Raw genomic sequence first — 27752 nt, 5'->3', positions numbered from 1 at the left:
GCCATGAAACTGATATGAAATAATACAGTACAAGCAAACAAATAAATTGAAGCCATTCTTCAGAGTAAATCATTGATAAAACATAAAACTATTACTAAAGATTTCTACGTGAAAATGAACCTTTGCAACCTGATATTGTAAAAGAAAAGGAAAACCTGCTCTTGACAGTATCACTTTGTTTAAGATTATGTGTTGGCTGTTTGGCCTTATCATCCAATTATTCCCATTCACCAGCAACAAGCAAACTCAAATGTGCAAGTGCTTTTCCTATTTACATTTGTTTTTCTCTGTATCTTTACACAGATTTGAAAGTCAAGATTGAGCCGATCACTAAAGATATGGAAGGGAATGAAAATGGCCAGGCACAAGGCACCGGTGCAGTAGCTGGAGTCTTCCTGGAGAAGACAAAGCAGAAAATAACAATATATCAGGCCATGAAGAAACGTCTACTGAAGCCTGGCACAGCATTGGCCCTGTTGGAGGCCCAGGCTGCCACTGAGGGAATCATAGACCTTATCAACAACCGGAAACTTCCAGTAGAAGAAGCTGTCAAGGAAGGAATAATTGGACCTGAGATGAGAGAAAAACTCCTTGTTGCTGAGAGAGCCATTGATGGTTACATAGATCCTTATACAAATGGAAAAATGTCTGTATTCCAAGCCATACAAAAGGAGGTGATTCCAAAAAATTACGGATCCCGGTTGCTTGAGGCACAGATATCCACAAAAGGCCTATTTGACCCAGTTGAAAAAAAACATGTTTCAGTGTACTCAGCGATTGAGAAGGGACACTATGAAAAAGGTTTACTCTCTGACCAGATGGAAGACCTCAAAGTTTTCTATGATCCAAACTCACAAGAAAATCTTAACTACTCACATCTGATAGAGAAATGCATAGTGGATCCTGACACTGGCTTACTGCTGCTCCCAGTATGCATCACCTTCAAAGGCCTGCGAAGGGGGGTGTCCTCCACTGAGCTCCTGGCAGCAAACATCATTGACAAAGAGACCTATGCCGACTTGCAGGAAGGCAAAACAACCACTCAGGATGTGATGCTCATGGAGACTGTGAAAGAGTACCTGGAAGGTAAAGGAGGTATCTCTGGTGTAGCTATGCTCTCGTCCAATCAGAGAATGAGTATCTATCAAGCCATGAAGCAGGGCATTCTTATGCCTGGAACAGCTCTAGTTCTTCTTGAGGCACAGGCTGCCACTGGTTTTATGATTGACCCTGTTCAGAACAAGAAATTCAGCGTGGACGAGGCTATTAAAAACAAAGTTGTGGGCCCTGACTACCATGCTAAACTGCTTTCGGCTGAGCGGGCAGTCACAGGATACAAAGACCCCTACACAAGTGAAACAATATCCCTGTTTCAGGCATTGTCAAAGGACCTAATCGTGAAGGAGCATGGAATTCGCTTACTGGAAGCTCAAATCGCCACGGGAGGAATAATTGATCCCATCAACAGTCACAGACTTCCTGTGGATGTGGCCTACAAGCGAGGTTTCTTTGATGAAAACATGAATGCAATACTTGCAGACTCAGGAGATGACACCAAAGGATTCTTTGATCCAAACACAAAGGAAAATCTGACATACCTTCAGCTGATGGGACGATGTGTCATCGACCCAGCCACTGGACTCTGCCTGCTTCCTCTTATGGAACAGTCAGGTGGTCGGAATCATAATTTCATCGACTATCAAACCAAACTTAACTTCAAAGAAGTGAGAGTGAGTGTGACTTGTGGGAAGTACATGGGAATGATTGTATCCCTTTGGGAATTGCTGATGTCAGAATACTTCAATGAACATCAGAGGCAAGACATCATTCGGCAATACACACAGGGACACCTTACAATGAAGATGATTATCAGAAAAATTATGGAGGTTATAGAGCAATCAGTGAAAAGAACCAACGTCGTCTTTGAAGGAATCCGGGAGACTGTCACAGCAAAGCAGCTGGTAGAGGCAGATATCATTAGTGAGAATATCCTGGAGGAACTCAACAAGGGGAAGAAGACAGTGAAGGAGGTCACAGAGGATGAAACTGTTCAAATGTACTTACAAGGGAAAGACAGCATTGCAGGTGTTTTGCTTCCTGATTCTCAGATCATGACAATCTACCAGGCCAGACAAAAGGGAAAGCTAATGCCAGGAACTGCACTGATTCTACTGGAAGCTCAAGCAGCAACAGGCTTCATCATTGACCCTATTGCCAATAGAAAGTTTTCAGTGGATGAGGCAGTGAAGGCAAACATAGTGGGACCTGACCTTCATGGAAAGCTGCGTTCAGCGGAGAAAGCAGTGACTGGTTACACTGATCCATACACTGGCAAAACCATTTCTCTGTTCCAAGCCATGCAGAAAGACCTCATCTTACAAGACCATGGAATTCGTCTGCTGGAGGCACAGATTGCCACTGGAGGAATCATTGACCCTCTTAACAGCCATCGTATTCCTGTCCATGTAGCATACAAGAGGGGATATTTCAATGAGGAAATGAATCAGATTCTTGATGATCCAAGTGATGACACTAAGGGCTTCTTTGACCCCAACACTCATGAAAACCTCACATACCTGAAGCTCATGGCTAGGTGTGTCACTGATCCAAGCACAGGCCTTTGTCTTCTGCCCCTCAAAGGCAAAAGCAACAGAGTCAACATACAAGATCACATAAAGGAGACATTCCAAGCTACAGATGTCACTGTTAAGTATGGCAGGTTCAGCTGCAAGCATGTAACGCTCTGGGATCTCATCAACTCTGAATATCTGTGTGAGGACAAAAGGCAGGAGTTATTCAAACTGTACAAGTCAAGGATGATCACAATCAAGGAAATCATTGTAATTATCCTGGAAATCATTGAATGCAAGGAGATAAAGTGGCAAGCTGGTCTTAACTTTGAGGGTCTGAGGGGGAATGTTTCTGTTGTGGACCTTTTGAGGTTGGAAATTGTGGATGAAAAGACATACAAAAGTCTGATTGAAGGGAAACTGACCAACAAGGATATACTGAAGATAGACACAGTTAGAACCTATCTGAGAGGAAACAGCTGTGTAGCCGGGGTGATACTCCAACCCTCCAGTCAAAAACTGAGCATCTATGAGGCCAAGAAAAAGGGCATCCTGACTCCTGGTACTGCGCTGTCTCTTCTGGAAGCACAAGCTGCCACAGGCTTTATCATTGACCCTCTCCACAACCAGAAACTGACTGTGGATCATGCTCTGAAAGAGAAGATAATTGGCCCAGAACTGTACGAAAAGCTCTTATCAGCAGAGAAGGCAGTAACTGGCTACACAGACCCCTATACTGACAAAAAGATCTCACTATTTCAAGCCATGAAGAAAGATCTGATCCTGCAGCAGCATGGCATTCGTTTACTTGAAGCCCAGATTGCAACAGGTGGCATCATTGACCCATTGAAGTGTCTGCATTTGCCCCTTGAAGTTGCTTACAGAAAGGGATACTTTGATGTAGAGCTTAATCAAATCCTGACAGATCCCAGTGATGACACCAAGGGATTTTTTGACCCAAGGACACAAGCAAACTTGACCTACATGGAAATGATGGAGCAGTGCATAAAGGACCCAGAGACGGGTCTGTTTCTTCTGCCACTGATGGACAAAACTAAAACACAGGATGAAACTGAAAAAATGTACTCAGACGCTGAGATTAAACAGGAGTTTGAAAAGACAACTGTTAGCATATCAGTAGGGCGTTATTCAGGAAAGACGGTCTCTCTTTGGTATTTGATTCACTCTGGATACTTTACTGATGATCAGAGACTCCAGTTCCTTGAAAAATACAGAACAAAGAAGATAACCATACAAGTAATAATCACTTTGGTCATTTCCACCATTACAAAACTGGAAGAGAACAAAACTCTGAAAACAACAATAGGTTTGAGAAAGCCGGTCTCTGCAAAACAACTATTGAAATCAAGCATAATCGATGCCAATACCTTCAGGAGTTTGGAGGAAGGAAAAGTAACTCTTGAACAAGTGACCAAACTGGAATCTGTGAAGCAATACCTAAGGGGTACAGGAAGTGTTGCTGGCGTCCAGATTCTTCCATCCAAAAAAGTAATGAGCATTTATGAGGCAAAGACACAAGGTTTGCTAAAACCTGGTACTGCACTGAAACTGCTTGAGGCTCAGGCTGCAACAGGGTTTGTCATCGATCCAATCAAGAACAAATATCTATCTGTTGATGAGGCCGCAAGAGAACGACTAATTGGACTAGATATACATGAAAAACTACTCTCAGCTGAACGAGCAGTCACTGGATATGTAGATCCATACACAGATGACACAATATCTTTATTTGAAGCCATGAAAAAAGATCTGATCGAGAAAGGCCATGGGATACATCTGCTAGAAGCACAAATTGCAACAGGGGGAATAATTGACCCAGTCAACAGCTACAGGATACCTTCTCATGTCGCCAAGAAAAATGGCTACCTTGATGAAGAAACAAGTGAAGTAATGTCTAATCCAAATGATGACACAAAAGGATTCTTTGACCCCAGCACCAAGGAAAACCTAACATACCTTCAGTTAAGAGAGAGATGTGAAAAGGATTCTCATACAGGACTTTTACTCCTACCATTACATGTAGTAGCTGGAGGTGACTTTCACACAGATGAACAAACAGAGCAGGAATTCAAAGACAAAATTGTGGTCATCAATGCAGGTAAATTTGAAGACAAACAAGTGTCAATGTGGGATGTGTTAATCTCTGAATACATTTCAAAACTGAAGAGAGAGCAGCTCTTGAAACAGTACAAGACAAGATCATTGACAATGAAAGATATAATAGAAATAGTCATCATAATAATACAGGAAGTGACATCAAAACAAATAAAGTTCAAAGGACTGAGGAAGCAGGTATCAGCAAGTGAGCTTTATGAGTCACAAATCATATCAAAGGAACTCTTCACTCAGATTATCCATGGAGAAATTACTGAAGAGACTGTAGGGGAAATGGAATCTATTCAAAAGTACCTTGGGGCAACAAATTCCATTGCAGGAGTAAGAATTGAATCCACCAAAGAGATAATGAGCATCTATGAGGCCAAATCCAAAGGTCTTCTAACTCCTGGAACCTCTCTGGTTCTGCTGGAGGCTCAAGCTGCCACTGGATTTGTCATTGACCCAGTGAAGAACAAGAAGCTCTCTGTAGAAGAGGCAGCCGCTCAAGGTGTCGTTGGGAACGAGTGGAAGAACAAACTGCTTTCAGCAGAGAGGGCAGTCACTGGATACAAGGATCCCTACACAGGAAACACAATTTCCTTGTTCCAGGCCTTGAAAAAGGATCTAATTGTCAAGGACCATGGAATTCGCCTTCTTGAGGCACAGATTGCAACTGGTGGAATCATCGATCCAGTGTACAGTCATAGAGTGCCAGTAGAGGTGGCGTACCAGAGAGGATACTTTGATGAGGAAATGAACCAGATCCTCGATGACCCTGACGATGACACAAAGGGCTTTTTTGACCCCAACACACAAGAAAACCTCACCTACCTGCAGCTTGTGGAGAGGTGTGTGACAGACCCAGATACTGGCCTTAGCTTACTCGTAATTGTCAAAAAAGGAGAGTTTTACTTCTTCATTGATGAGCAAACCAAGAACATTCTAAAGGCTATGACAACAACTAAGGCCGGAGGCAAATTTCAAGGACAGAAAGTGTCTCTATGGGATCTCCTCTACTCAAAATACATCACAGAGGAGAGAAGGAGAGCGCTTGTGCAGCAGTATAAATCTGGAGCAATCACTATTGAAGGCTTCATGGAGATTATCCTAGCAAGTATTCAACAAAAGACTACCACCACAATAACCACAACATCTTCAGTGTCAACATGCACACCACCACCTGAGACCAAGTCAGAGAAAACAACCATTACCACAACAACCACAGAGACAAGCTTCCATGGTATCAGGAAGAATGTCACCGCTGGCGAGCTGCTTGCCTCAAAAATTATTGACAAGAAACTCTATGAAGACCTCAACACAGGAAAAGTCACAGTGAACCAAGTGAGTGAAATGGACTCAGTACACAAGTACTTGGAGGGAACTAATAGCATTGCAGGTGTATATGTTCAGTCCACCAAACAGACCATGAGCATCTACGAGGCCAAATCCAAAGGTCTTCTAACTCCTGGAACCTCTCTGGTTCTGCTGGAGGCTCAAGCTGCCACTGGATTTGTCATTGACCCAGTGAAGAACAAGAAGCTCTCTGTAGAAGAGGCAGCCGCTCAAGGTGTGGTTGGGAACGAGTGGAAGAACAAACTGCTTTCGGCAGAGAGGGCAGTCACTGGATACAAGGATCCCTACACAGGAAACACAATTTCCTTGTTCCAGGCCTTGAAAAAGGATCTAATTGTCAAGGACCATGGAATTCGCCTTCTTGAGGCACAGATTGCAACTGGTGGAATCATCGATCCAGTGTACAGTCATAGAGTGCCAGTAGAGGTGGCGTACCAGAGAGGATACTTTGATGAGGAAATGAACCAGATCCTCGATGACCCTGACGATGACACAAAGGGCTTTTTTGACCCCAACACACAAGAAAACCTCACCTACCTGCAGCTTGTGGAGAGGTGTGTGACAGACCCAGATACTGGCCTTAGCTTACTCGTAATTGTCAAAAAAGGAGAGTTTTACTTCTTCATTGATGAGCAAACCAAGAACATTCTAAAGGCTATGACAACAACTAAGGCCGGAGGCAAATTTCAAGGACAGAAAGTGTCTCTATGGGATCTCCTCTACTCAAAATACATCACAGAGGAGAGAAGGAGAGAGCTTGTGCAGCAGTATAAATCTGGAGCAATCACTATTGAACGCTTCATGGAGATTATCCTAGCAAGTATTCAACAAAAGACTACCACCACAATAACCACAACATCTTCAGTGTCAACATGCACACCACCACCTGAGACCAAGTCAGAGAAAACAACCATTACCACAACAACCACAGAGACAAGCTTCCATGGTATCAGGAAGAATGTCACCGCTGGCGAGCTGCTTGCCTCAAAAATTATTGACAAGAAACTCTATGAAGACCTCAACACAGGAAAAGTCACAGTGAACCAAGTGAGTGAAATGGACTCAGTACACAAGTACTTGGAGGGAACTAATAGCATTGCAGGTGTATATGTTCAGTCCACCAAACAGACCATGAGCATCTACGAGGCCAAATCCAAAGGTCTTCTAACTCCTGGAACCTCTCTGGTTCTGCTGGAGGCTCAAGCTGCCACTGGATTTGTCATTGACCCAGTGAAGAACAAGAAGCTCTCTGTAGAAGAGGCAGCCGCTCAAGGTGTGGTTGGGAACGAGTGGAAGAACAAACTGCTTTCGGCAGAGAGGGCAGTCACTGGATACAAGGATCCCTACACAGGAAACACAATTTCCTTGTTCCAGGCCTTGAAAAAGGATCTAATTGTCAAGGACCATGGAATTCGCCTTCTTGAGGCACAGATTGCAACTGGTGGAATCATCGATCCAGTGTACAGTCATAGAGTGCCAGTAGAGGTGGCGTACCAGAGAGGATACTTTGATGAGGAAATGAACCAGATCCTCGATGACCCTGACGATGACACAAAGGGCTTTTTTGACCCCAACACACAAGAAAACCTCACCTACCTGCAGCTTGTGGAGAGGTGTGTGACAGACCCAGATACTGGCCTTAGCTTACTCGTAATTGTCAAAAAAGGAGAGTTTTACTTCTTCATTGATGAGCAAACCAAGAACATTCTAAAGGCTATGACAACAACTAAGGCCGGAGGCAAATTTCAAGGACAGAAAGTGTCTCTATGGGATCTCCTCTACTCAAAATACATCACAGAGGAGAGAAGGAGAGAGCTTGTGCAGCAGTATAAATCTGGAGCAATCACTATTGAACGCTTCATGGAGATTATCCTAGCAAGTATTCAACAAAAGACTACCACCACAATAACCACAACATCTTCAGTGTCAACATGCACACCACCACCTGAGACCAAGTCAGAGAAAACAACCATTACCACAACAACCACAGAGACAAGCTTCCATGGTATCAGGAAGAATGTCACCGCTGGCGAGCTGCTTGCCTCAAAAATTATTGACAAGAAACTCTATGAAGACCTCAACACAGGAAAAGTCACAGTGAACCAAGTGAGTGAAATGGACTCAGTACACAAGTACTTGGAGGGAACTAATAGCATTGCAGGTGTATATGTTCAGTCCACCAAACAGACCATGAGCATCTACGAGGCCAAATCCAAAGGTCTTCTAACTCCTGGAACCTCTCTGGTTCTGCTGGAGGCTCAAGCTGCCACTGGATTTGTCATTGACCCAGTGAAGAACAAGAAGCTCTCTGTAGAAGAGGCAGCCGCTCAAGGTGTGGTTGGGAACGAGTGGAAGAACAAACTGCTTTCGGCAGAGAGGGCAGTCACTGGATACAAGGATCCCTACACAGGAAACACAATTTCCTTGTTCCAGGCCTTGAAAAAGGATCTAATTGTCAAGGACCATGGAATTCGTCTTCTTGAGGCACAGATTGCAACTGGTGGAATCATCGATCCAGTGTACAGTCATAGAGTGCCAGTAGAGGTGGCGTACCAGAGAGGATACTTTGATGAGGAAATGAACCAGATCCTCGATGACCCTGATGATGACACAAAGGGCTTTTTTGACCCCAACACACAAGAAAACCTCACCTACCTGCAGCTTGTGGAGAGGTGTGTGACAGACCCAGATACTGGCCTTAGCTTACTCGTAATTGTCAAAAAAGGAGAGTTTTACTTCTTCATTGATGAGCAAACCAAGAACATTCTAAAGGCTATGACAACAAGTAAGGCCGGAGGCAAGTTTCAAGGACAGAAAGTGTCTCTATGGGATCTCCTCTACTCAAAATACATCACAGAGGAGAGAAGGAGAGAGCTTGTGCAGCAGTATAAATCTGGAGCAATCACGATTGAACGCTTCATGGAGATTGTCCTAGCAAGTATTCAACAAAAGACTACCACCACAATAACCACAACATCTTCAGTGTCAACATGCACACCACCACCTGAGACCAAGTCAGAGAAAACAACCATTACCACAACAACCACAGAGACAAGCTTCCATGGTATCAGGAAGAATGTCACCGCTGGCGAGCTGCTTGCCTCAAAAATTATTGACAAGAAACTCTATGAAGACCTCAACACAGGAAAAGTCACAGTGAACCAAGTGAGTGAAATGGACTCAGTACACAAGTACTTGGAGGGAACTAATAGCATTGCAGGTGTATATGTTCAGTCCACCAAACAGACCATGAGCATCTACGAGGCCAAATCCAAAGGTCTTCTAACTCCTGGAACCTCTCTGGTTCTGCTGGAGGCTCAAGCTGCCACTGGATTTGTCATTGACCCAGTGAAGAACAAGAAGCTCTCTGTAGAAGAGGCAGCCGCTCAAGGTGTGGTTGGGAACGAGTGGAAGAACAAACTGCTTTCGGCAGAGAGGGCAGTCACTGGATACAAGGATCCCTACACAGGAAACACAATTTCCTTGTTCCAGGCCTTGAAAAAGGATCTAATTGTCAAGGACCATGGAATTCGTCTTCTTGAGGCACAGATTGCAACTGGTGGAATCATCGATCCAGTGTACAGTCATAGAGTGCCAGTAGAGGTGGCGTACCAGAGAGGATACTTTGATGAGGAAATGAACCAGATCCTCGATGACCCTGATGATGACACAAAGGGCTTTTTTGACCCCAACACACAAGAAAACCTCACCTACCTGCAGCTTGTGGAGAGGTGTGTGACAGACCCAGATACTGGCCTTAGCTTACTCGTAATTGTCAAAAAAGGAGAGTTTTACTTCTTCATTGATGAGCAAACCAAGAACATTCTAAAGGCTATGACAACAAGTAAGGCCGGAGGCAAGTTTCAAGGACAGAAAGTGTCTCTATGGGATCTCCTCTACTCAAAATACATCACAGAGGAGAGAAGGAGAGAGCTTGTGCAGCAGTATAAATCTGGAGCAATCACGATTGAACGCTTCATGGAGATTGTCCTAGCAAGTATTCAACAAAAGACTACCACCACAATAACCACAACATCTTCAGTGTCAACATGCACACCACCACCTGAGACCAAGTCAGAGAAAACAACCATTACCACAACAACCACAGAGACAAGCTTCCATGGTATCAGGAAGAATGTCACCGCTGGCGAGCTGCTTGCCTCAAAAATTATTGACAAGAAACTCTATGAAGACCTCAACACAGGAAAAGTCACAGTGAACCAAGTGAGTGAAATGGACTCAGTACACAAGTACTTGGAGGGAACTAATAGCATTGCAGGTGTATATGTTCAGTCCACCAAACAGACCATGGGCATCTACGAGGCCAAATCCAAAGGTCTTCTAACTCCTGGAACCTCTCTGGTTCTGCTGGAGGCTCAAGCTGCCACTGGATTTGTCATTGACCCAGTGAAGAACAAGAAGCTCTCTGTAGAAGAGGCAGCCGCTCAAGGTGTGGTTGGGAACGAGTGGAAGAACAAACTGCTTTCGGCAGAGAGGGCAGTCACTGGATACAAGGATCCCTACACAGGAAACACAATTTCCTTGTTCCAGGCCTTGAAAAAGGATCTAATTGTCAAGGACCATGGAATTCGCCTTCTTGAGGCACAGATTGCAACTGGTGGAATCATCGATCCAGTGTACAGTCATAGAGTGCCAGTAGAGGTGGCGTACCAGAGAGGATACTTTGATGAGGAAATGAACCAGATCCTCGATGACCCTGACGATGACACAAAGGGCTTTTTTGACCCCAACACACAAGAAAACCTCACCTACCTGCAGCTTGTGGAGAGGTGTGTGACAGACCCAGATACTGGCCTTAGCTTACTCGTAATTGTCAAAAAAGGAGAGTTTTACTTCTTCATTGATGAGCAAACCAAGAACATTCTAAAGGCTATGACAACAACTAAGGCCGGAGGCAAATTTCAAGGACAGAAAGTGTCTCTATGGGATCTCCTCTACTCAAAATACATCACAGAGGAGAGAAGGAGAGAGCTTGTGCAGCAGTATAAATCTGGAGCAATCACTATTGAACGCTTCATGGAGATTATCCTAGCAAGTATTCAACAAAAGACTACCACCACAATAACCACAACATCTTCAGTGTCAACATGCACACCACCACCTGAGACCAAGTCAGAGAAAACAACCATTACCACAACAACCACAGAGACAAGCTTCCATGGTATCAGGAAGAATGTCACCGCTGGCGAGCTGCTTGCCTCAAAAATTATTGACAAGAAACTCTATGAAGACCTCAACACAGGAAAAGTCACAGTGAACCAAGTGAGTGAAATGGACTCAGTACACAAGTACTTGGAGGGAACTAATAGCATTGCAGGTGTATATGTTCAGTCCACCAAACAGACCATGAGCATCTATGAGGCCAAATCCAAAGGTCTTCTAACTCCTGGAACCTCTCTGGTTCTGCTGGAGGCTCAAGCTGCCACTGGATTTGTCATTGACCCAGTGAAGAACAAGAAGCTCTCTGTAGAAGAGGCAGCCGCTCAAGGTGTGGTTGGGAACGAGTGGAAGAACAAACTGCTTTCGGCAGAGAGGGCAGTCACTGGATACAAGGATCCCTACACAGGAAACACAATTTCCTTGTTCCAGGCCTTGAAAAAGGATCTAATTGTCAAGGACCATGGAATTCGCCTTCTTGAGGCACAGATTGCAACTGGTGGAATCATCGATCCAGTGTACAGTCATAGAGTGCCAGTAGAGGTGGCGTACCAGAGAGGATACTTTGATGAGGAAATGAACCAGATCCTCGATGACCCTGACGATGACACAAAGGGCTTTTTTGACCCCAACACACAAGAAAACCTCACCTACCTGCAGCTTGTGGAGAGGTGTGTGACAGACCCAGATACTGGCCTTAGCTTACTCGTAATTGTCAAAAAAGGAGAGTTTTACTTCTTCATTGATGAGCAAACCAAGAACATTCTAAAGGCTATGACAACAACTAAGGCCGGAGGCAAATTTCAAGGACAGAAAGTGTCTCTATGGGATCTCCTCTACTCAAAATACATCACAGAGGAGAGAAGGAGAGAGCTTGTGCAGCAGTATAAATCTGGAGCAATCACTATTGAACGCTTCATGGAGATTATCCTAGCAAGTATTCAACAAAAGACTACCACCACAATAACCACAACATCTTCAGTGTCAACATGCACACCACCACCTGAGACCAAGTCAGAGAAAACAACCATTACCACAACAACCACAGAGACAAGCTTCCATGGTATCAGGAAGAATGTCACCGCTGGCGAGCTGCTTGCCTCAAAAATTATTGACAAGAAACTCTATGAAGACCTCAACACAGGAAAAGTCACAGTGAACCAAGTGAGTGAAATGGACTCAGTACACAAGTACTTGGAGGGAACTAATAGCATTGCAGGTGTATATGTTCAGTCCACCAAACAGACCATGAGCATCTATGAGGCCAAATCCAAAGGTCTTCTAACTCCTGGAACCTCTCTGGTTCTGCTGGAGGCTCAAGCTGCCACTGGATTTGTCATTGACCCAGTGAAGAACAAGAAGCTCTCTGTAGAAGAGGCAGCCGCTCAAGGTGTGGTTGGGAACGAGTGGAAGAACAAACTGCTTTCGGCAGAGAGGGCAGTCACTGGATACAAGGATCCCTACACAGGAAACACAATTTCCTTGTTCCAGGCCTTGAAAAAGGATCTAATTGTCAAGGACCATGGAATTCGCCTTCTTGAGGCACAGATTGCAACTGGTGGAATCATCGATCCAGTGTACAGTCATAGAGTGCCAGTAGAGGTGGCGTACCAGAGAGGATACTTTGATGAGGAAATGAACCAGATCCTCGATGACCCTGACGATGACACAAAGGGCTTTTTTGACCCCAACACACAAGAAAACCTCACCTACCTGCAGCTTGTGGAGAGGTGTGTGACAGACCCAGATACTGGCCTTAGCTTACTCGTAATTGTCAAAAAAGGAGAGTTTTACTTCTTCATTGATGAGCAAACCAAGAACATTCTAAAGGCTATGACAACAAGTAAGGCCGGAGGCAAGTTTCAAGGACAGAAAGTGTCTCTATGGGATCTCCTCTACTCAAAATACATCACAGAGGAGAGAAGGAGAGAGCTTGTGCAGCAGTATAAATCTGGAGCAATCACTATTGAACGCTTCATGGAGATTATCCTAGCAAGTATTCAACAAAAGACTACCACCACAATAACCACAACATCTTCAGTGTCAACATGCACACCACCACCTGAGACCAAGTCAGAGAAAACAACCATTACCACAACAACCACAGAGACAAGCTTCCATGGTATCAGGAAGAATGTCACCGCTGGCGAGCTGCTTGCCTCAAAAATTATTGACAAGAAACTCTATGAAGACCTCAACACAGGAAAAGTCACAGTGAACCAAGTGAGTGAAATGGACTCAGTACACAAGTACTTGGAGGGAACTAATAGCATTGCAGGTGTATATGTTCAGTCCACCAAACAGACCATGAGCATCTATGAGGCCAAATCCAAAGGTCTTCTAACTCCTGGAACCTCTCTGGTTCTGCTGGAGGCTCAAGCTGCCACTGGATTTGTCATTGACCCAGTGAAGAACAAGAAGCTCTCTGTAGAAGAGGCAGCCGCTCAAGGTGTGGTTGGGAACGAGTGGAAGAACAAACTGCTTTCGGCAGAGAGGGCAGTCACTGGATACAAGGATCCCTACACAGGAAACACAATTTCCTTGTTCCAGGCCTTGAAAAAGGATCTAATTGTCAAGGACCATGGAATTCGCCTTCTTGAGGCACAGATTGCAACTGGTGGAATCATCGATCCAGTGTACAGTCATAGAGTGCCAGTAGAGGTGGCGTACCAGAGAGGATACTTTGATGAGGAAATGAACCAGATCCTCGATGACCCTGACGATGACACAAAGGGCTTTTTTGACCCCAACACACAAGAAAACCTCACCTACCTGCAGCTTGTGGAGAGGTGTGTGACAGACCCAGATACTGGCCTTAGCTTACTCGTAATTGTCAAAAAAGGAGAGTTTTACTTCTTCATTGATGAGCAAACCAAGAACATTCTAAAGGCTATGACAACAAGTAAGGCCGGAGGCAAGTTTCAAGGACAGAAAGTGTCTCTATGGGATCTCCTCTACTCAAAATACATCACAGAGGAGAGAAGGAGAGAGCTTGTGCAGCAGTATAAATCTGGAGCAATCACTATTGAACGCTTCATGGAGATTATCCTAGCAAGTATTCAACAAAAGACTACCACCACAATAACCACAACATCTTCAGTGTCAACATGCACACCACCACCTGAGACCAAGTCAGAGAAAACAACCATTACCACAACAACCACAGAGACAAGCTTCCATGGTATCAGGAAGAATGTCACCGCTGGCGAGCTGCTTGCCTCAAAAATTATTGACAAGAAACTCTATGAAGACCTCAACACAGGAAAAGTCACAGTGAACCAAGTGAGTGAAATGGACTCAGTACACAAGTACTTGGAGGGAACTAATAGCATTGCAGGTGTATATGTTCAGTCCACCAAACAGACCATGAGCATCTATGAGGCCAAATCCAAAGGTCTTCTAACTCCTGGAACCTCTCTGGTTCTGCTGGAGGCTCAAGCTGCCACTGGATTTGTCATTGACCCAGTGAAGAACAAGAAGCTCTCTGTAGAAGAGGCAGCCGCTCAAGGTGTGGTTGGGAACGAGTGGAAGAACAAACTGCTTTCGGCAGAGAGGGCAGTCACTGGATACAAGGATCCCTACACAGGAAACACAATTTCCTTGTTCCAGGCCTTGAAAAAGGATCTAATTGTCAAGGACCATGGAATTCGTCTTCTTGAGGCACAGATTGCAACTGGTGGAATCATCGATCCAGTGTACAGTCATAGAGTGCCAGTAGAGGTGGCGTACCAGAGAGGATACTTTGATGAGGAAATGAACCAGATCCTCGATGACCCTGACGATGACACAAAGGGCTTTTTTGACCCCAACACACAAGAAAACCTCACCTACCTGCAGCTTGTGGAGAGGTGTGTGACAGACCCAGATACTGGCCTTAGCTTACTCGTAATTGTCAAAAAAGGAGAGTTTTACTTCTTCATTGATGAGCAAACCAAGAACATTCTAAAGGCTATGACAACAAGTAAGGCCGGAGGCAAGTTTCAAGGACAGAAAGTGTCTCTATGGGATCTCCTCTACTCAAAATACATCACAGAGGAGAGAAGGAGAGAGCTTGTGCAGCAGTATAAATCTGGAGCAATCACTATTGAACGCTTCATGGAGATTATCCTAGCAAGTATTCAACAAAAGACTACCACCACAATAACCACAACATCTTCAGTGTCAACATGCACACCACCACCTGAGACCAAGTCAGAGAAAACAACCATTACCACAACAACCACAGAGACAAGCTTCCATGGTATCAGGAAGAATGTCACCGCTGGCGAGCTGCTTGCCTCAAAAATTATTGACAAGAAACTCTATGAAGACCTCAACACAGGAAAAGTCACAGTGAACCAAGTGAGTGAAATGGACTCAGTACACAAGTACTTGGAGGGAACTAATAGCATTGCAGGTGTATATGTTCAGTCCACCAAACAGACCATGAGCATCTATGAGGCCAAATCCAAAGGTCTTCTAACTCCTGGAACCTCTCTGGTTCTGCTGGAGGCTCAAGCTGCCACTGGATTTGTCATTGACCCAGTGAAGAACAAGAAGCTCTCTGTAGAAGAGGCAGCCGCTCAAGGTGTGGTTGGGAACGAGTGGAAGAACAAACTGCTTTCGGCAGAGAGGGCAGTCACTGGATACAAGGATCCCTACACAGGAAACACAATTTCCTTGTTCCAGGCCTTGAAAAAGGATCTAATTGTCAAGGACCATGGAATTCGCCTTCTTGAGGCACAGATTGCAACTGGTGGAATCATCGATCCAGTGTACAGTCATAGAGTGCCAGTAGAGGTGGCGTACCAGAGAGGATACTTTGATGAGGAAATGAACCAGATCCTCGATGACCCTGACGATGACACAAAGGGCTTTTTTGACCCCAACACACAAGAAAACCTCACCTACCTGCAGCTTGTGGAGAGGTGTGTGACAGACCCAGATACTGGCCTTAGCTTACTCGTAATTGTCAAAAAAGGAGAGTTTTACTTCTTCATTGATGAGCAAACCAAGAACATTCTAAAGGCTATGACAACAAGTAAGGCCGGAGGCAAGTTTCAAGGACAGAAAGTGTCTCTATGGGATCTCCTCTACTCAAAATACATCACAGAGGAGAGAAGGAGAGAGCTTGTGCAGCAGTATAAATCTGGAGCAATCACTATTGAACGCTTCATGGAGATTATCCTAGCAAGTATTCAACAAAAGACTACCACCACAATAACCACAACATCTTCAGTGTCAACATGCACACCACCACCTGAGACCAAGTCAGAGAAAACAACCATTACCACAACAACCACAGAGACAAGCTTCCATGGTATCAGGAAGAATGTCACCGCTGGCGAGCTGCTTGCCTCAAAAATTATTGACAAGAAACTCTATGAAGACCTCAACACAGGAAAAGTCACAGTGAACCAAGTGAGTGAAATGGACTCAGTACACAAGTACTTGGAGGGAACTAATAGCATTGCAGGTGTATATGTTCAGTCCACCAAACAGACCATGAGCATCTACGAAGCCAAATCCAAAGGTCTTCTAACTCCTGGAACCTCTCTGGTTCTGCTGGAGGCTCAAGCTGCCACTGGATTTGTCATTGACCCAGTGAAGAACAAGAAGCTCTCTGTAGAAGAGGCAGCCGCTCAAGGTGTGGTTGGGAACGAGTGGAAGAACAAACTGCTTTCAGCAGAGAGGGCAGTCACTGGATACAAGGATCCCTACACAGGAAACACAATTTCCTTGTTCCAGGCCTTGAAAAAGGATCTAATTGTCAAGGACCATGGAATTCGCCTTCTTGAGGCACAGATTGCAACTGGTGGAATCATCGATCCAGTGTACAGTCATAGAGTGCCAGTAGAGGTGGCGTACCAGAGAGGATACTTTGATGAGGAAATGAACCAGATCCTCGATGACCCTGACGATGACACAAAGGGCTTTTTTGACCCCAACACACAAGAAAACCTCACCTACCTGCAGCTTGTGGAGAGGTGTGTGACAGACCCAGATACTGGCCTTAGCTTACTCGTAATTGTCAAAAAAGGAGAGTTTTACTTCTTCATTGATGAGCAAACCAAGAACATTCTAAAGGCTATGACAACAACTAAGGCCGGAGGCAAATTTCAAGGACAGAAAGTGTCTCTATGGGATCTCCTCTACTCAAAATACATCACAGAGGAGAGAAGGAGAGAGCTTGTGCAGCAGTATAAATCTGGAGCAATCACTATTGAACGCTTCATGGAGATTATCCTAGCAAGTATTCAACAAAAGACTACCACCACAATAACCACAACATCTTCAGTGTCAACATGCACACCACCACCTGAGACCAAGTCAGAGAAAACAACCATTACCACAACAACCACAGAGACAAGCTTCCATGGTATCAGGAAGAATGTCACCGCTGGCGAGCTGCTTGCCTCAAAAATTATTGACAAGAAACTCTATGAAGACCTCAACACAGGAAAAGTCACAGTGAACCAAGTGAGTGAAATGGACTCAGTACACAAGTACTTGGAGGGAACTAATAGCATTGCAGGTGTATATGTTCAGTCCACCAAACAGACCATGAGCATCTACGAGGCCAAATCCAAAGGTCTTCTAACTCCTGGAACCTCTCTGGTTCTGCTGGAGGCTCAAGCTGCCACTGGATTTGTCATTGACCCAGTGAAGAACAAGAAGCTCTCTGTAGAAGAGGCAGCCGCTCAAGGTGTGGTTGGGAACGAGTGGAAGAACAAACTGCTTTCGGCAGAGAGGGCAGTCACTGGATACAAGGATCCCTACACAGGAAACACAATTTCCTTGTTCCAGGCCTTGAAAAAGGATCTAATTGTCAAGGACCATGGAATTCGTCTTCTTGAGGCACAGATTGCAACTGGTGGAATCATCGATCCAGTGTACAGTCATAGAGTGCCAGTAGAGGTGGCGTACCAGAGAGGATACTTTGATGAGGAAATGAACCAGATCCTCGATGACCCTGATGATGACACAAAGGGCTTTTTTGACCCCAACACACAAGAAAACCTCACCTACCTGCAGCTTGTGGAGAGGTGTGTGACAGACCCAGATACTGGCCTTAGCTTACTCGTAATTGTCAAAAAAGGAGAGTTTTACTTCTTCATTGATGAGCAAACCAAGAACATTCTAAAGGCTATGACAACAACTAAGGCCGGAGGCAAGTTTCAAGGACAGAAAGTGTCTCTATGGGATCTCCTCTACTCAAAATACATCACAGAGGAGAGAAGGAGAGAGCTTGTGCAGCAGTATAAATCTGGAGCAATCACTATTGAACGCTTCATGGAGATTATCCTAGCAAGTATTCAACAAAAGACTACCACCACAATAACCACAACATCTTCAGTGTCAACATGCACACCACCACCTGAGACCAAGTCAGAGAAAACAACCATTACCACAACAACCACAGAGACAAGCTTCCATGGTATCAGGAAGAATGTCACCGCTGGCGAGCTGCTTGCCTCAAAAATTATTGACAAGAAACTCTATGAAGACCTCAACACAGGAAAAGTCACAGTGAACCAAGTGAGTGAAATGGACTCAGTACACAAGTACTTGGAGGGAACTAATAGCATTGCAGGTGTATATGTTCAGTCCACCAAACAGACCATGAGCATCTACGAAGCCAAATCCAAAGGTCTTCTAACTCCTGGAACCTCTCTGGTTCTGCTGGAGGCTCAAGCTGCCACTGGATTTGTCATTGACCCAGTGAAGAACAAGAAGCTCTCTGTAGAAGAGGCAGCCGCTCAAGGTGTGGTTGGGAACGAGTGGAAGAACAAACTGCTTTCAGCAGAGAGGGCAGTCACTGGATACAAGGATCCCTACACAGGAAACACAATTTCCTTGTTCCAGGCCTTGAAAAAGGATCTAATTGTCAAGGACCATGGAATTCGCCTTCTTGAGGCACAGATTGCAACTGGTGGAATCATCGATCCAGTGTACAGTCATAGAGTGCCAGTAGAGGTGGCGTACCAGAGAGGATACTTTGATGAGGAAATGAACCAGATCCTCGATGACCCTGACGATGACACAAAGGGCTTTTTTGACCCCAACACACAAGAAAACCTCACCTACCTGCAGCTTGTGGAGAGGTGTGTGACAGACCCAGATACTGGCCTTAGCTTACTCGTAATTGTCAAAAAAGGAGAGTTTTACTTCTTCATTGATGAGCAAACCAAGAACATTCTAAAGGCTATGACAACAACTAAGGCCGGAGGCAAATTTCAAGGACAGAAAGTGTCTCTATGGGATCTCCTCTACTCAAAATACATCACAGAGGAGAGAAGGAGAGAGCTTGTGCAGCAGTATAAATCTGGAGCAATCACTATTGAACGCTTCATGGAGATTATCCTAGCAAGTATTCAACAAAAGACTACCACCACAATAACCACAACATCTTCAGTGTCAACATGCACACCACCACCTGAGACCAAGTCAGAGAAAACAACCATTACCACAACAACCACAGAGACAAGCTTCCATGGTATCAGGAAGAATGTCACCGCTGGCGAGCTGCTTGCCTCAAAAATTATTGACAAGAAACTCTATGAAGACCTCAACACAGGAAAAGTCACAGTGAACCAAGTGAGTGAAATGGACTCAGTACACAAGTACTTGGAGGGAACTAATAGCATTGCAGGTGTATATGTTCAGTCCACCAAACAGACCATGAGCATCTACGAAGCCAAATCCAAAGGTCTTCTAACTCCTGGAACCTCTCTGGTTCTGCTGGAGGCTCAAGCTGCCACTGGATTTGTCATTGACCCAGTGAAGAACAAGAAGCTCTCTGTAGAAGAGGCAGCCGCTCAAGGTGTGGTTGGGAACGAGTGGAAGAACAAACTGCTTTCGGCAGAGAGGGCAGTCACTGGATACAAGGATCCCTACACAGGAAACACAATTTCCTTGTTCCAGGCCTTGAAAAAGGATCTAATTGTCAAGGACCATGGAATTCGCCTTCTTGAGGCACAGATTGCAACTGGTGGAATCATCGATCCAGTGTACAGTCATAGAGTGCCAGTAGAGGTGGCGTACCAGAGAGGATACTTTGATGAGGAAATGAACCAGATCCTCGATGACCCTGACGATGACACAAAGGGCTTTTTTGACCCCAACACACAAGAAAACCTCACCTACCTGCAGCTTGTGGAGAGGTGTGTGACAGACCCAGATACTGGCCTTAGCTTACTCGTAATTGTCAAAAAAGGAGAGTTTTACTTCTTCATTGATGAGCAAACCAAGAACATTCTAAAGGCTATGACAACAACTAAGGCCGGAGGCAAATTTCAAGGACAGAAAGTGTCTCTATGGGATCTCCTCTACTCAAAATACATCACAGAGGAGAGAAGGAGAGAGCTTGTGCAGCAGTATAAATCTGGAGCAATCACTATTGAACGCTTCATGGAGATTATCCTAGCAAGTATTCAACAAAAGACTACCACCACAATAACCACAACATCTTCAGTGTCAACATGCACACCACCACCTGAGACCAAGTCAGAGAAAACAACCATTACCACAACAACCACAGAGACAAGCTTCCATGGTATCAGGAAGAATGTCACCGCTGGCGAGCTGCTTGCCTCAAAAATTATTGACAAGAAACTCTATGAAGACCTCAACACAGGAAAAGTCACAGTGAACCAAGTGAGTGAAATGGACTCAGTACACAAGTACTTGGAGGGAACTAATAGCATTGCAGGTGTATATGTTCAGTCCACCAAACAGACCATGAGCATCTACGAAGCCAAATCCAAAGGTCTTCTAACTCCTGGAACCTCTCTGGTTCTGCTGGAGGCTCAAGCTGCCACTGGATTTGTCATTGACCCAGTGAAGAACAAGAAGCTCTCTGTAGAAGAGGCAGCCGCTCAAGGTGTGGTTGGGAACGAGTGGAAGAACAAACTGCTTTCGGCAGAGAGGGCAGTCACTGGATACAAGGATCCCTACACAGGAAACACAATTTCCTTGTTCCAGGCCTTGAAAAAGGATCTAATTGTCAAGGACCATGGAATTCGCCTTCTTGAGGCACAGATTGCAACTGGTGGAATCATCGATCCAGTGTACAGTCATAGAGTGCCAGTAGAGGTGGCGTACCAGAGAGGATACTTTGATGAGGAAATGAACCAGATCCTCGATGACCCTGACGATGACACAAAGGGCTTTTTTGACCCCAACACACAAGAAAACCTCACCTACCTGCAGCTTGTGGAGAGGTGTGTGACAGACCCAGATACTGGCCTTAGCTTACTCGTAATTGTCAAAAAAGGAGAGTTTTACTTCTTCATTGATGAGCAAACCAAGAACATTCTAAAGGCTATGACAACAACTAAGGCCGGAGGCAAATTTCAAGGACAGAAAGTGTCTCTATGGGATCTCCTCTACTCAAAATACATCACAGAGGAGAGAAGGAGAGAGCTTGTGCAGCAGTATAAATCTGGAGCAATCACTATTGAACGCTTCATGGAGATTATCCTAGCAAGTATTCAACAAAAGACTACCACCACAATAACCACAACATCTTCAGTGTCAACATGCACACCACCACCTGAGACCAAGTCAGAGAAAACAACCATTACCACAACAACCACAGAGACAAGCTTCCATGGTATCAGGAAGAATGTCACCGCTGGCGAGCTGCTTGCCTCAAAAATTATTGACAAGAAACTCTATGAAGACCTCAACACAGGAAAAGTCACAGTGAACCAAGTGAGTGAAATGGACTCAGTACACAAGTACTTGGAGGGAACTAATAGCATTGCAGGTGTATATGTTCAGTCCACCAAACAGACCATGAGCATCTACGAAGCCAAATCCAAAGGTCTTCTAACTCCTGGAACCTCTCTGGTTCTGCTGGAGGCTCAAGCTGCCACTGGATTTGTCATTGACCCAGTGAAGAACAAGAAGCTCTCTGTAGAAGAGGCAGCCGCTCAAGGTGTGGTTGGGAACGAGTGGAAGAACAAACTGCTTTCGGCAGAGAGGGCAGTCACTGGATACAAGGATCCCTACACAGGAAACACAATTTCCTTGTTCCAGGCCTTGAAAAAGGATCTAATTGTCAAGGACCATGGAATTCGCCTTCTTGAGGCACAGATTGCAACTGGTGGAATCATCGATCCAGTGTACAGTCATAGAGTGCCAGTAGAGGTGGCGTACCAGAGAGGATACTTTGATGAGGAAATGAACCAGATCCTCGATGACCCTGACGATGACACAAAGGGCTTTTTTGACCCCAACACACAAGAAAACCTCACCTACCTGCAGCTTGTGGAGAGGTGTGTGACAGACCCAGATACTGGCCTTAGCTTACTCGTAATTGTCAAAAAAGGAGAGTTTTACTTCTTCATTGATGAGCAAACCAAGAACATTCTAAAGGCTATGACAACAACTAAGGCCGGAGGCAAATTTCAAGGACAGAAAGTGTCTCTATGGGATCTCCTCTACTCAAAATACATCACAGAGGAGAGAAGGAGAGAGCTTGTGCAGCAGTATAAATCTGGAGCAATCACTATTGAACGCTTCATGGAGATTATCCTAGCAAGTATTCAACAAAAGACTACCACCACAATAACCACAACATCTTCAGTGTCAACATGCACACCACCACCTGAGACCAAGTCAGAGAAAACAACCATTACCACAACAACCACAGAGACAAGCTTCCATGGTATCAGGAAGAATGTCACCGCTGGCGAGCTGCTTGCCTCAAAAATTATTGACAAGAAACTCTATGAAGACCTCAACACAGGAAAAGTCACAGTGAACCAAGTGAGTGAAATGGACTCAGTACACAAGTACTTGGAGGGAACTAATAGCATTGCAGGTGTATATGTTCAGTCCACCAAACAGACCATTAGCATCTACGAGGCCAAATCCAAAGGTCTTCTAACTCCTGGAACCTCTCTGGTTCTGCTGGAGGCTCAAGCTGCCACTGGATTTGTCATTGACCCAGTGAAGAACAAGAAGCTCTCTGTAGAAGAGGCAGCCGCTCAAGGTGTGGTTGGGAACGAGTGGAAGAACAAACTGCTTTCAGCAGAGAGGGCAGTCACTGGATACAAGGATCCCTACACAGGAAACACAATTTCCTTGTTCCAGGCCTTGAAAAAGGATCTAATTGTCAAGGACCATGGAATTCGCCTTCTTGAGGCACAGATTGCAACTGGTGGAATCATCGATCCAGTGTACAGTCATAGAGTGCCAGTAGAGGTGGCGTACCAGAGAGGATACTTTGATGAGGAAATGAACCAGATCCTCGATGACCCTGACGATGACACAAAGGGCTTTTTTGACCCCAACACACAAGAAAACCTCACCTACCTGCAGCTTGTGGAGAGGTGTGTGACAGACCCAGATACTGGCCTTAGCTTACTCGTAATTGTCAAAAAAGGAGAGTTTTACTTCTTCATTGATGAGCAAACCAAGAACATTCTAAAGGCTATGACAACAACTAAGGCCGGAGGCAAATTTCAAGGACAGAAAGTGTCTCTATGGGATCTCCTCTACTCAAAATACATCACAGAGGAGAGAAGGAGAGAGCTTGTGCAGCAGTATAAATCTGGAGCAATCACTATTGAACGCTTCATGGAGATTATCCTAGCAAGTATTCAACAAAAGACTACCACCACAATAACCACAACATCTTCAGTGTCAACATGCACACCACCACCTGAGACCAAGTCAGAGAAAACAACCATTACCACAACAACCACAGAGACAAGCTTCCATGGTATCAGGAAGAATGTCACCGCTGGCGAGCTGCTTGCCTCAAAAATTATTGACAAGAAACTCTATGAAGACCTCAACACAGGAAAAGTCACAGTGAACCAAGTGAGTGAAATGGACTCAGTACACAAGTACTTGGAGGGAACTAATAGCATTGCAGGTGTATATGTTCAGTCCACCAAACAGACCATGAGCATCTACGAAGCCAAATCCAAAGGTCTTCTAACTCCTGGAACCTCTCTGGTTCTGCTGGAGGCTCAAGCTGCCACTGGATTTGTCATTGACCCAGTGAAGAACAAGAAGCTCTCTGTAGAAGAGGCAGCCGCTCAAGGTGTGGTTGGGAACGAGTGGAAGAACAAACTGCTTTCGGCAGAGAGGGCAGTCACTGGATACAAGGATCCCTACACAGGAAACACAATTTCCTTGTTCCAGGCCTTGAAAAAGGATCTAATTGTCAAGGACCATGGAATTCGCCTTCTTGAGGCACAGATTGCAACTGGTGGAATCATCGATCCAGTGTACAGTCATAGAGTGCCAGTAGAGGTGGCGTACCAGAGAGGATACTTTGATGAGGAAATGAACCAGATCCTCGATGACCCTGACGATGACACAAAGGGCTTTTTTGACCCCAACACACAAGAAAACCTCACCTACCTGCAGCTTGTGGAGAGGTGTGTGACAGACCCAGATACTGGCCTTAGCTTACTCGTAATTGTCAAAAAAGGAGAGTTTTACTTCTTCATTGATGAGCAAACCAAGAACATTCTAAAGGCTATGACAACAACTAAGGCCGGAGGCAAATTTCAAGGACAGAAAGTGTCTCTATGGGATCTCCTCTACTCAAAATACATCACAGAGGAGAGAAGGAGAGAGCTTGTGCAGCAGTATAAATCTGGAGCAATCACTATTGAACGCTTCATGGAGATTATCCTAGCAAGTATTCAACAAAAGACTACCACCACAATAACCACAACATCTTCAGTGTCAACATGCACACCACCACCTGAGACCAAGTCAGAGAAAACAACCATTACCACAACAACCACAGAGACAAGCTTCCATGGTATCAGGAAGAATGTCACCGCTGGCGAGCTGCTTGCCTCAAAAATTATTGACAAGAAACTCTATGAAGACCTCAACACAGGAAAAGTCACAGTGAACCAAGTGAGTGAAATGGACTCAGTACACAAGTACTTGGAGGGAACTAATAGCATTGCAGGTGTATATGTTCAGTCCACCAAACAGACCATGAGCATCTACGAAGCCAAATCCAAAGGTCTTCTAACTCCTGGAACCTCTCTGGTTCTGCTGGAGGCTCAAGCTGCCACTGGATTTGTCATTGACCCAGTGAAGAACAAGAAGCTCTCTGTAGAAGAGGCAGCCGCTCAAGGTGTGGTTGGGAACGAGTGGAAGAACAAACTGCTTTCGGCAGAGAGGGCAGTCACTGGATACAAGGATCCCTACACAGGAAACACAATTTCCTTGTTCCAGGCCTTGAAAAAGGATCTAATTGTCAAGGACCATGGAATTCGCCTTCTTGAGGCACAGATTGCAACTGGTGGAATCATCGATCCAGTGTACAGTCATAGAGTGCCAGTAGAGGTGGCGTACCAGAGAGGATACTTTGATGAGGAAATGAACCAGATCCTCGATGACCCTGACGATGACACAAAGGGCTTTTTTGACCCCAACACACAAGAAAACCTCACCTACCTGCAGCTTGTGGAGAGGTGTGTGACAGACCCAGATACTGGCCTTAGCTTACTCGTAATTGTCAAAAAAGGAGAGTTTTACTTCTTCATTGATGAGCAAACCAAGAACATTCTAAAGGCTATGACAACAACTAAGGCCGGAGGCAAGTTTCAAGGACAGAAAGTGTCTCTATGGGATCTCCTCTACTCAAAATACATCACAGAGGAGAGAAGGAGAGAGCTTGTGCAGCAGTATAAATCTGGAGCAATCACGATTGAACGCTTCATGGAGATTGTCCTAGCAAGTATTCAACAAAAGACTACCACCACAATAACCACAACATCTTCAGTGTCAACATGCACACCACCACCTGAGACCAAGTCAGAGGAAACAACCATTACCACAACAACCACAGAGACAAGCTTCCATGGTATCAGGAAGAATGTCACCGCTGGCGAGCTGCTTGCCTCAAAAATTATTGACAAGAAACTCTATGAAGACCTCAACACAGGAAAAGTCACAGTGAACCAAGTGAGTGAAATGGACTCAGTACACAAGTACTTGGAGGGAACTAATAGCATTGCAGGTGTATATGTTCAGTCCACCAAACAGACCATGAGCATCTACGAGGCCAAATCCAAAGGTCTTCTAACTCCTGGAACCTCTCTGGTTCTGCTGGAGGCTCAAGCTGCCACTGGATTTGTCATTGACCCAGTGAAGAACAAGAAGCTCTCTGTAGAAGAGGCAGCCGCTCAAGGTGTGGTTGGGAACGAGTGGAAGAACAAAGTGCTTTCGGCAGAGAGGGCAGTCACTGGATACAAGGATCCCTACACAGGAAACACAATTTCCTTGTTCCAGGCCTTGAAAAAGGATCTAATTGTCAAGGACCATGGAATTCGCCTTCTTGAGGCACAGATTGCAACTGGTGGAATCATTGATCCAGTGTACAGTCATAGAGTGCCAGTAGAGGTGGCGTACCAGAGAGGATACCTTGATGAGGAAATGAACCATATCCTCAATGACCCTGACGATGACACCAAGGGCTTTTTTGACCCCAACACACAAGAGAACCTCACCTACTTGCAGCTTCTGGAGAGGTGTGTGAGGGACCCAGACACTGGTCTTAGCTTTCTGTCTCTGAATAAATGAGCTCATACTGATTTTTCGTAAAATTGTTATCAAAGATGTGCAGATATTTTATCTTTATTTTATCACATATAAATGCTTTCTTTGTTGATGTTTGGCGAATTATTCTGAATTGAATATAATAAAATGCCATTTTTTAAGTGAATTTTGTTGTGAAGTTATCCACAATTATATTGTACAGTGCCTTTGGAAAGTTTTCACACCTCTTGACGTTTATTCTACAATGTATTAAATCTTTTTTCCCCTCATAAATATACACAATATACCCCATAATGACAAAGCAAAACATTTTTTTTTTTACATCTTAAAAATAACACAAAACTTAAAAATAAAATTTCCATACATTTTCAGTCCCTTTACTCAATACTTTTTTGAAGATCTTTTGTCAGCGATAGTAACCTTAAATCTTCTCAAGATCTGTAGGGTTGGATGGGGAGCGTTGCTGCACAGCTATTTTCAGGTCTCTCCAAAGACGTTCGAATGGGTTCAAGTCCGGGTTCTGGCTGGGCCACTCAAGGACATTCAAAGATTTTTCCCGAAGCCACTCCTGAGTTGTCTTGGATATGTGCTTAGGGTTGTTGTCCTGTTGGAAGGTGAACCGTCGCCCCAGTCTGAGGTCCTGAACGAACTGGAGCAGGTTTTCATCAAGGAGCTCTCTATACTATGCTCCGTTCATCATTGCCTTGATCCTGACTAGTCTCCCAGTCCCTGCCACTGAAGAACACCCCCACATGATGATGCTGCCACCACCGTGCTTCACCGTAGAAATTATGCCAGGTTTCCTCCAGACGTGACGCTTGGCATTCAGGCCAAAATGCTCAATCTTGGTTTCATTAGACCAGCGAATCTTGTTTCTCATGGTCTTAGAGTCTTTAGGTGCCTTTTGGCAAACTCCAAGTGGGCTGTCATGTGCCTTTTACTGAGGAGTGGCTTCCGTCTGGACACTCCATCATAAAGGCCTGATTGGTGCAGAGATGGTTGTCTTTC

At 44.8% G+C, this 27752-nt stretch overlaps 1 protein-coding gene across 1 annotated transcript; it reads left to right on the top strand.

Annotated features, from left to right (window-relative positions):
- Positions 1–323: 323 nt before the first annotated feature.
- eppk1 (epiplakin 1) lies at positions 324–26910 on the top strand. The gene has a single exon (XM_021561997.2). It carries the CDS (start codon positions 339–341, stop codon positions 26766–26768), a length of 26430 nt encoding a protein of 8809 aa, XP_021417672.2. The 5' UTR covers positions 324–338; the 3' UTR covers positions 26769–26910.
- The last annotated feature ends 842 nt before the right edge of the window (positions 26911–27752 follow it).

This window comes from Oncorhynchus mykiss, chromosome 32, assembly GCF_013265735.2.
Source record: "Oncorhynchus mykiss isolate Arlee chromosome 32, USDA_OmykA_1.1, whole genome shotgun sequence".
Classification (NCBI taxonomy): domain Eukaryota; kingdom Metazoa; phylum Chordata; class Actinopteri; order Salmoniformes; family Salmonidae; genus Oncorhynchus; species Oncorhynchus mykiss.
Note: the sequence above shows the minus strand (reverse complement) of the source record. Positions and strands in the feature narration are given on the sequence as shown.